The following is an 11,019-nucleotide window of genomic DNA, read 5'->3' on the forward strand; positions in this document are numbered from 1 at the left end:
CTCAGCCTGAATAACAGAAGCAGCCATTGTGCTTCGCCTGCGGTACATGAGTAGCTGAGAGAGTAGTTTGGATTAACATGTTTTATGTCTATTGACCTGTAGAAAACAGAGGCAATGACTTAAACACACAATGTTTTAGTTTGTCTCTCAGCTCAGTTCCGGATTCAACTGCATGTTTGTTTGACTTAAAGTCTTACTGTTAAAACAGTGATTCTAAGAAGAAGCCCACCATTTAGGATTGTACCTTCCTCACTGCCCGGCACCCCACCCTTTCCTTTGCCCCCCCCCCCCCTCTGTGGTGAAAAGTCACTGAGCCACAGTCACAGCAGCGTCAGTACCCCTGCCCGAAGGCAGAGCTCAGCACTATTTTTGGAAGAAAATGTTTCCATGAGCTACGAGGGAACGGAACCATTTGGTAGCTATTTAGACGCATTTTGTGTGTGTGTGTGTGTGTGTGTGTGTGTGTGTGTGTGTGTGTGTGTGTGTGTGTGTGTGTGTGTGTGTGTGTGTGTGTGTGTGTGTGTGTGTGTGTGTGTGTGTGTGTGTGTGTGTGTGTGTGTGTGTGTGTGTGTGTGTGTGTGTGTGTGTGTGTGTGTGTGTGTGTGAGAAAGAGGTGTGTGCTAGTGTTCTCACTCTTTTCTTTAAGCGTTGGGCTCTCATAGCCGGGTCCATTTTAGATTTGGTTTGATTTCCTATTTTTAAGAGTGGGCAACACATTCAGTCATTTGGCTCAATTGCAAACATTTAATCTGTCGACCTGAACATTCGTCTTTGTCAATCTTAAAGTTATATTTGTTGTTTCATTTCTTTTATTACATCCTTCAAACGTACATACTCTGCAGGTGCGACCGCATATCATAAAGCCACAGATCAACGTATATACTGTTTGTCCCCACATTGTACAGTGTGCCACCGTTCACACCATGGCGTAATGATATAAAAATAATACCTTGGAGATTAAGACATATAGATTTAATGAATAAAAACAATACATGAAAACAGGGGAAAAGACAGTCCCATAAGACGGCTATGAACCCAATTCATTCCATTGCAAAACAATTGCAACAGAGGTAACAAATCAAGCTATCAAGCCCCAACCTGTGTGTTCATAAAGAGTTAGTAATCCCTCCTCTGTAGCAGAGCTCTTCACTGTCTGGGTGGGATCATGTCTGGGTGGAGGAGACGTGTTTAGTCGGTGTCTGATCCAGAGTACGTTTATTGTAAGAGTCCCGGTGCTGTGGTCAGCAGGTCTCCTGCAAGGGTCGATTATGTGGACGCTTTACATTCCTTAAGGAAGTGTAATCTCTGCCTCCCAGACCCACACTGCTAACAGCAACACCTGCAGCCACATTTGTTTTCATAACTTTTCACTTTATTAATTGACCGTTCCAGCTCGTCGGTCCATCAGCTGGCCTTTTTGTCTTTGTGGCAGTTCTGTTTTACTTCCTCCTCCTCGGTGGGGTCATTCGTCATCACTAGCTCTGTGCTGCAGACCTACTGTTCACGAAAACTCCGATCCGCCCCGATTCAGCTATCTGGGTCAACACCCCCCCCCCCCCCCCCCGCCCCCCGAATAATTTGGCCCAATCAGGAAATTAAAACTCCGGAGTTCAGAAAGTCCACTGGAAGGAAAACCTGGTCTCAGGTTGAGGATGTGTCACTTTGAGACAGTTAGGCTTTTTACGAGGCCTATTCTTCTCTCAGGGCTGTCCTTAGCCCTGAGCCAAGAGCTGACCTGAGGATAACTTAGCCCCCTTTCACACACACACAGGGTTAACCTAAGCCCATGGCTGTACGAGTCACACTGCACCTCTACTAGCCCCGGCTTTAAATGTCTTGCTGGTACTCGTGACTAATGTTTACATTCTAGAATGACGCGTTGCTACTCTTCCACAGAGTGGACGACAAAAACATGACATCATTTCCTTTGTTTACTTTAGCGCCGCCGTTACACACGGGGAACTTTAAGCGGATAAAAGAATCGGGTGATGAAACCGCAAGTTCTCTGCTAGCCCCGCACCGTAGCGGGGGTCAGCGGAACCCTCAGCTTAAATCGGGGTGAGGCTCTAGAATGAGCCCTCAGCCCCAACGCCCCGGGGCCAAGTACAGTCTGAAAAGCACTCGTCTGTAGTGTAACTGGACCGCATCCTCATTCCGAGCAGTCTCATCCAGAATGTGAGACGTCACTGGGAGTTTGGTTTTTCCCTAAATGTTGAAATAGGGCCAGGTTATGTCTCACAGCTGACCTGTGAGTCGTTTCTCTTCCTGCTTGAATGAATCATTTGTGTCCCAGGAAATACTCCTTGTGTCCGAGCATCTCCTACTGCAAGCATTCTTCAGAAAACTCTAACTATGATGACTTAAAACTCAGCTCACAGTCACGTAGTAACTGCTCCTCATTGATGCGTCTTCAATGCTGCTTTGAAAGGCGTGCGTGATAACAGCGATTGTCATGTTTTCTTTGTCTCTCTAGAATATACTACTGGTATGACGAGAGGGGGAAGAAGACAAAGTGCACTGCTCCACAATACGTCGACTTCGTAATGAGTCTTTGTCAGAAACTGGTCACAGATGAGGAAATCTTTCCTACGAAATATGGTGAGTGTCCCTCTTCTGGTTTCCTGTCTGCTAGAAGTCACTGCTGCTGTGCTGCTGCCCCCTGCTGCTTCAGATGGAGGCGCTCCAACAATACACAGTGGAAAGAAGTGATGGTGTTATTATTTAAGGCCGCACCTTACAATCCTTTTCACTACCAATCTGATTATGAAAAAATGATCATTGTTGACATTGTGATTGTTTGAGCAACCTGTCAATGCATCAACTCGTCATTTTAGCTTTTGAATTCGTCAAACTTTTAGTGATTATTTTATTTTTATTTTTTATTGTTCTATTCTATTGTGCCATAGATCTCTATTGTTGTCAAAAAAAAGTATTAAAAACACAGCAAGGAGCCACACTGGGTAACATTTTAGTAGATATAATTTTAGAATAAACATGAATCGACGTGTTTGAGCACCAATTGTGTTTTAATCCGCAGCTGTTTTTAGCCTTTAAAAAAAAATAAAACTATATATTTGTGACCATTTTTTTTTAAGTTTACGTCTTCATTAGGAAGAAATCGGCTTGTGGCTCAGTGTAGTATTGTACAGAATGTATTTAGAGACTAACATAATGATTTATTTGTTGATAATTGTAGAAGAAAACAAGCCTCCCTCGTGGTGATTCCTGTGCCTAATCTCTCCTCTCTGGTTTTGTTTCCTTTTCTTCCTACCTGCAGGCAAAGAGTTCCCCAACTCCTTTGAGTCCTTGGTGAAGAAGATCTGCCGGTACCTGTTCCACGTGCTGGCTCACCTCTACTGGGCGCACTTTAAAGAGACAGTGGCTCTGGAGCTGCAGGGCCACTTGAACACTCTGTATGCACATTTCATCGTTTTCGTAAGGGAATTCAACCTGGTTGACCCCAAGGAGACCTGTATCATGGACGACCTGTCCGAAGTTCTCTGCACCCCCGCCCCGCCGCCCGCCCCCACCCCTGCCCCCTCCGCTCCGGCCTCGGCGCCCTCCCCTTCTTCACAAAACCACGTGACGGAGAGATGAGCGGGGGGCGGCGGTGAGACAGCAGCCCCGGGGGTGATTGAAGATAAGATAGAGGAGAGAAGGAAAGACAGCCTGGCCCCCTTCCTTGGTGCCAGCAGGACTTAAAGACCTTCCACTACCCTTATATTTCGCTATGACACCAACCAACCAACCAGCCGGAAGGAAGGGGGGGAGGGGGGAGGGTTTTTGAGGGGTTTGGGGTAGCGGGGAGGGGTTTGTCACGCCAGCAGGAATTGGCGTGAGCATTCCTCCCAGGGGCAAATCCCTCCCATCTTCTCTGCAATTTAAACTAGGAACAAAAAAGTATGTGTATGTTTTATTTTTTGGTTTTATTTTTATTTTTTTGTTGAAGTTTTATTCGGTTTTTATTTTTTGTTGTGGGGAGGGGTGCAGCGTGGCCCTTCACCTCCCTGTATCCTTCGGCCTATCATCCAGTACAGGAAGGGGTTTCTGCTTTGCTTCAACCTGCTAGTGTACAGCGTTGTTAACGTGAGGAGAAGAGGCGTTTCTCCTCACCTGCAGGCTCCTCCCTCCCTCCTCCTGCAGCCACTACGCTGGCCAGTAGGGAGCCACGTTACTGCCTGACGGGCCGATGCTAGCCAATCACTGTTTGGGTTGTTTATGTGGGGGATGATTGAAGCGCTTCCTACTCAGGACCTAAGAGAATATGTCACTGCTGCCAGAGAGAAGTTAGTCTCTTTTCTTTTTTTTTCATTCTCTGTTCCTTGGTCACCAGACCGCTCAGCCCTTCATATGGCCGATGTTGATCGTGTTTAACGACAGTATAGTCGCACAATCTCCTGGTGTACCCCTAACAGACATGTCCATGAGTTCACCTGTAGAGGGCAGCAAACATAAAGAGAAGGCAACAGAAACGGGGAGATGGAGAAGAAAATATAAAGATTGTATGATAGATATTTAATCTGATCAGAGAGTCGAGACAGACTGGTGCCAATATGAGGCTGAATCAGAGTTGCGTGCTGGTGCTCAGCATAGCAGCAGCCACTTGAACCACCACCGACACCCACTTCAGCAGCACAGAAGGACAAAGACATGAGGTAATGTCTGCAGGCCCAGATGGAGACAGAGTGAGGGGTGGGAGTAGATGATGTGGAGCTGCTCTGCTGTTTAACAGTCGGCTGTACTCCCAGTGCAGAACTCAAATTCTCCACTCCTGGTTTATTGTTTTTTTGACCTGTCCCGTTTCAAATTTGCTTTTTTAAAAAGATTATCAGAGGAAAAGTAGTTCAGAAATAATAACAATAATGGTATCATTACACATGTATAGAAAATGCACAGTCTGCTTGGACTTTACTGTACAAAGAATCTCAAGCGGGTTCTCTCAGACATAGCCTTTGTATGGAGGAGGATTGGGTTTATAATTCTCCTTTTTTATTTATTTAATTTTTTTTTTTTTTTTTTTTTTGTGCAGGGTTCTTCAGTTCTGGCTCTCGTTTTTATGTATTTTAATTATTAACTAAGTTAAAAGCAATTTAATATTTTAAGCTCTGCGGATTATAATCTAATAAAAGAGAGAAATGCCACTTTGCCTCCGAGTCTTTTGTATTTGTGCGTTTGTGAAAATGATGCAAAAGGGAAGAAACACGAGCGTGTTGTGTGCAGCTTCATAGAATGATGCTATTTTTAAGAGAGGTCTAAATCCTCCCATAGTTTACTCGGGTTTACCCGAGGTAGAGCTAAACAGGACCATGTTTCTTCATCATTTTGACTAAAACAGAAACTGTTAACACCTAAGACTTTATACAGATTTTTCAAATTCTTTTTAGTTTAGTTTTTCTCATTTCCATACCCGTTTCCGTTTGCTACAACTTATAAGAAGTGTGAGAGGAAGAAGAAGAAAATTGAATAAGATGCAAACACCATTCCAACTTTTGTATCTTCATATATATCTCAAGCAAAGCTGACTCCATACGAAGACTCTTCACGTTGGTTTTAGAGGCTTCCTCTGAGGTTGACAATGTTGATTTTGGCATTGGTATCAGCTGAAGGTATGTTTATAGATGGCAGTGGCACGGCCACCCTACTCACTGTACCTTGCACATGTTTAAAAGGAAAACATGAATATATGAACCTGTGTATTATTTGAATAGCTTAGTATTGAATGCACAATAAAGAGGTATGTTTATACATGGCACTAGGCCCAGTTTAATATAAAACACAATTGTATACAGTGTATATATAGTCGGTCCCTGCTCCATCTCTCCATCAGTTTGGAGGTCCTTGGCCTGAAAAAGACCCCTGTTCTATAGGATAAAAAGGTCAATGTATAATTTGGCAAAAATAGTCGAGTATAGTATATAATAAAGTACAATAGGCTATAAAAATGTCATAAAACATGTCATAGTATAGTATGCCAAAAATGAGCCAACGTTTTCAACTAGTATGCCTTTACATGTCATAACATAGTGTAGTATGTTATAAAGTAAAAATATAGAACTGCCAAATAAAAGCATAATCTAGTAGGGGAGAACGGGGTTGGTTGTCACACTTTCTACTCTAGCATGAATTGCTCATCATCAAAACATCTTTCAATAGTCATTACATTCAATTGAAGCTTAAGGTGTTTGCTTGAAATGTGTATCTCTCTCATTTTCCAACTTATTGTAACAAAGAGGTAATTAACTATCAAGACACTCTGACACAGTGTGACAACCAACCCCATCACGGGGATGGTTGTCACACACTATGGGGTCGGTTGTCACAATGTTATTTTAATGAGAAAAATCTTGAAAAGAAGGCAGAAGAGTGGATGTGGAACTGGGGTAGATATAGTGTTTGGTGATGAGTGGATTGAAGGCAGCTGTGTGGACTGGGCAGGTGAGTTGAATGAGTGTAATCAAGCAGACAATATTGTTGTGCACTGCAAAGCTGTATGCCAGCTGACTTCGGTGGGAGAGAGGCCAAAATAAATATCTGAGGAATTTAATATATATTCCTCCAGCTGACGCTCCTGCTCCTCACTGAAAACTGTTTTTCACACAGCCTACTGGCAGGGATGGGTGGACTTCTTCTCCAGCAACCTCTTGCTCATTTCTTTTTGATAAACCCATTGTGTAAAAGCCTAGAAGAAGAATACTGAGGAGCTGAACATTTTCTATTTGACATGAAAAACACAAACAGTCCTCTCACCTCAAGTTCAGCTCTCTTACTCCAGAGAAGACTGTGTACGTGAGCTCTGAACCCAATTCCGGACATTTCCAAACCAACATTTGGGAAGCAGCGCCCTCTGGTGGCGAGATATAACGAATGTGACAACCAACCCCGTTCTCCGATTATTAATTTGTTTTGTATAATTAACATAAATAATAGTACAGTATGTCATACAAATGCAATAGTATTGCATACTGTGAACATAGTTAATGTTATAGAAGTCTGTCATGACATTTAATAACTATGTCTCAGGTTTCTCAGCCGGTGCGTCGCTGAGTGGGGAGAACCGGTTTGGAGTGAAGTGGTTGGTGGTGAACTGTGTGCTTCAGCTCGGACTTCTGCTTCCTTCTGAGCAACTGTTGGATGAAGCGAGAAGTCGCTAAAAGATGGAGCGAGCTTCGCTGCTTGTTCTGAAGAATATCACTCAGTTAACTTCGTTCAGCTGGAGCTGCGAAAGTACGCTATCAGACAACCGATACACTGGCAACAGGAGGTGAGACAATACGCCTATACCATAAGATGTCAGCACACCAACATCAAGTTTAATGTTGGGAAGACGGCCTATCACGTTATTACGTTATTTTAACCCAAGCCATAATCTTATGCCTGAATTAATCAAGTAGTTTTGTGGCCTTAACATAATCAAGTAGTTTCATTTCACAATGTTAACCGCATGTCTAAAACGGCAACTGTTTTCGCAAAATGATACAAGTCATTTATAATTATCAGTTAAAATGTTAAAATGGCAAATGTTTACAGTCAAAGATGGAAACTTTCCAAGAAGAAGAAAAAAGGGGCACAACAAATATAACAGCGCAAAACCCCGTTCTCTGGTGGTTGTCATAGAATCTATGACATCACAAGACTCTCTGTGATGTCGTAGATTCTATGACAACCAAGGCTGGATAATAACTTAAACTCAATCTTTACATACAGTTAGTATCTTTACCGGAAGACGTTTACTTGGACAAAAGACTTAAAGATGACATCCCATAGTTTGTATCCATATGGACTGAAGAGCTTGGTGGAGTGTATTACCAGAACTACACTCTTCTCACAACCTGCCGACATCCCGAACTTTGTAATGCAGTATTTGTCTGATCTTCAAGATTTCAGTAACTCTCAACCTGAAGATGATACCAAGGTTGTTGTTTTCCTCTTCCAAGAGATGTGGGAGAACATATTCTGGAGAACCCCAGAGTCTCCACTCACCACCATTGAGACATCACCACAAGTTCCATCTCAGGACGAGATAAAGGGGATCCTGGGTACGAGCTTCGGTGATTTCGAGTCTTCTGCTGAGAATGAGAAAGTAGAAGGGAAGCCTGCACCACCTCCCCCCGATGTCGACATAAAAGGACCCATTGATGATGCCATGAAGACACCGGGAACACGCCTGCAGACAACAATTCCCCCCCAAAAAACAGCACCTCGGATTCCAGCTGGAATATCCAATAGTCAGCCCTCTAGAAGAAGAAACATCCCAGTACCAGAAGTAAAACGCATTCCTGTTTTATCACCTATTCCGTCGAAAGAAACCAGAGGTAACCCGGTATCTGGTAAGGATGTGTTCCCTAAATCCAGGAAAAGATTAACAATGGGCATGGGGGGGGTGCCAGAAAAGGCCAGGAGCAGGCCTCCACCAAAGCGTGGAGAAGACAGTTTACCTTCTCCCCTGGTTAAAAGAGAAAAGAAGCCTGCACCACCTCCCACCGATGTCAAAATGAAAAGATATAGAAGGCCCAAATTCACAGCTCCTAGCCAACAGCAGGGTAAAGGACCCAAAGATCAAGTTGTCCAGGAGAGACCCCAGTGGAGAGACCCATCACCTGAGAGGCCAAGCAGAGCGAGGTTTCCACCTCTTGTAAAAGAGGGCTCAAATAACCAGACATGCCCTCATTCAGTGTGCCCTCATACGAATGCTACCATTGTTAGATACGCCAGATTCCAGATAACATCCCCGCCTCATCAGCAGACAGATCATCTGGGTTTTGTTAGTTTGTTAAGATATTCAAATTTAACATTTTAAAGATCATACCTTCAAAAAGTATGACATTTTAATGAAAATTAATATTTTAAGCAAAATAAATAAAATAAAAAATATAATTGATGTGTACTTTCTTTTTTTGATTTGACAGTTGTTGACTACACAGAGACATTGTTACTACTAGGCTTCTTGAATATATATATATATATTCAAGTATATATGGCACTAAATAGCGCAAGTTAGATATTATTGTAACGTTCCAGACCAGGAATTCACCAGGAAATGATGTTTGACCCTCAAACTTGTTGAGTATAGTTTGACATAACAATGTCACAAGCCAGTCATAGCACAATATAACAAACAATTCATGAAACTAACTCATGGTATAGCCCATTCATCTGAAATACATTGTTCTCAATTTTTAAGTAACCAATTTACAGTAATCCTTATCAAAAATGTTGCTGGATCAATACTTGATTTTCCCAAACTCAATATTTTGATATTGATATTGACCTCAAACCTCCAGTATTGGTCCAGCCATGCTTGTGAGACCCCTAACTTTATGGAAGGGCAATGCTAAATCATTGAGGTGTCCCTTTTAAATCATATCATTTCGTCACAAAAACACTTTACTTGAAGGATTCTCCTTTATTGCTCACATGCATACACTCGTAATAATAATAAAAAGATCAAACACATCCAAACTGTACTTTGTGTTCATTGTGTGTGAATTCTGTGACCCTGAGGGAAAAGCTTCTTGATGAACGCACATCTGACTGCATCTGAAGTGAATTATTGATTAGAGGTATTCCGTAACACACATTCATTAATTATAATATAAACACCACTTTGTCATTTAACTATCCTCAATTTTAAATAATCAATCCTAAAACAAAATGCTGGCAGTCATGGTTTACATGAACCGGTCCTAGTTACTTCTCCTTCCTGCGGACCATCGCGGAGCCCCGCCGCCTTCTCACAGTCGCCCGCAAGGTGACGCCCTCGTTTAGTTTAAACCGAGCGATGCCACCTGCCTCATCCAGTTTCTTGGCGCTGCAGCACGGCGTCGGCACCTTGATAGTGTTACCGAACTTGGAGTAGTCCACCGCGTACATGCCGTCCTCCGCGTGGACTGTGGGCACGAAGCGCTGCCCCCACAGGATCTCCTCCGACACGTAGGAGGTCCTGGCCTGGGTGGTGATGCCCGTGGTCTCCACCACCCCCTCCAGCACCGCGATCACCTCGATGTCCTCGTGCTGCAGGTCAAAAGCGGACAGCTGGTACAGAGGGCTGTCCTTGTCGATCACATGACAGATGATGAGGGGGGACACCAGGAAGACCCCGTTGGTGCCCACCGGGTTATCAATGTGGATGTCGATCTGGTCCAGAGGCACCATCTCGCCCTCGCTGGTGGTGCTTCTCCTGACCACCTGCAACCGCACGGTGGCGCTGATGATCATGCTTTTCCTCAGATCCCCGATGCGGACCATGAAGCACAGCTTGTTGTTTCGGACGGAGATGACTGCGTGCTTGCTGAAAATGAGCGTCTCTGCGCGCCGATTGGCCTGCGCAGTTTTCATGAAGATGCAGCCGAGCATGATGGCGTTGATGATCAGACCGACTATGTTCTGCACGATCAGGACGATGATGGCGGAGACGCACTCCTCCGTGATCATCCGGCCCCCGAAGCCGATGGTCACCTGGACCTCTATTGAGAAGAGGAAAGCGGAGGAGAAGGAGTGAATGCCCGTTACGCACGGGACAAAGTCGTCTCCTCTCTGGTCCAAGTCGCCGTGCGCAAACGCAATGAGCCACCAGATCATCCCGAAAAGGAGCCAGCTGCACAGGAAGGACATGGTGAAGATGATAATTGTGTGGAGCCATTTTAAATCCACGAGAGTGGTGAAGACGTCCAGCAAGAATCGACCCTGTTCTCGGATGTTGGTGTGCGCTACATTGCAGGTGCCGTTCTTGGCGACGAACCGTGCTTTCACCGGTTTGGCCTTGAACACTTTTGGCTGCAGGACACCTTCAGACAGACGTGTGAGCAAGTAATCCTCAGGAATGATTCCTTTCCTGGACAACATAGCGCTCCCATGCTATGGACCCACAGCCTTTTGGCTTTGTGTGATTCGTCTCTGCCCTGCTAAAGATGAATTATTTTCCTCTTCCCCGGTGTCTTTTCTTACAGCTCCTCAGCTTTCGAGCGCAGTAGAGCCTTGCTGTCCGTTTTCTGGAGGTATGTGCGCTCCTCACGTTGCCTC

General features: G+C 44.3%; 2 protein-coding genes across 4 annotated transcripts in view; one reads left to right on the forward strand and one right to left on the reverse strand.

Moving 5' to 3' along the window:
- Window positions 1-5,141, forward strand: part of mob2a (MOB kinase activator 2a) — a 52,729-nt gene extending 47,588 nt beyond the window's left edge. For all 3 annotated transcript variants that reach the window (XM_079163384.1, XM_079163383.1, XM_079163382.1), the window contains exons 4-5: window positions 2,474-2,598; window positions 3,278-5,141. In XM_079163384.1, the coding sequence (XP_079019510.1) occupies window positions 2,474-2,598; window positions 3,278-3,597 (445 nt within the window). In that variant the 3' untranslated portion in view covers window positions 3,598-5,141. The remainder of the gene's footprint in view (window positions 1-2,473; window positions 2,599-3,277) is intronic.
- Window positions 5,142-9,389: 4,248 nt separating this feature from the next.
- kcnj11 (potassium inwardly rectifying channel subfamily J member 11) overlaps window positions 9,390-11,019 on the reverse strand; it is a 2,383-nt gene continuing 753 nt past the window's right edge. Inside the window, exon 1 of the mRNA XM_079163126.1 lies at window positions 9,390-11,019. This exon is cut by the window's right edge and continues 753 nt beyond it. Within this exon, the coding sequence (XP_079019252.1) occupies window positions 9,688-10,842 (1,155 nt within the window). The 5' untranslated portion in view covers window positions 10,843-11,019 and the 3' untranslated portion in view covers window positions 9,390-9,687.

Source organism: Pholis gunnellus, assembly GCF_910591455.1.
Source record: "Pholis gunnellus genome assembly, chromosome: 7".
Classification (NCBI taxonomy): Eukaryota; Metazoa; Chordata; class Actinopteri; order Perciformes; family Pholidae; genus Pholis; species Pholis gunnellus.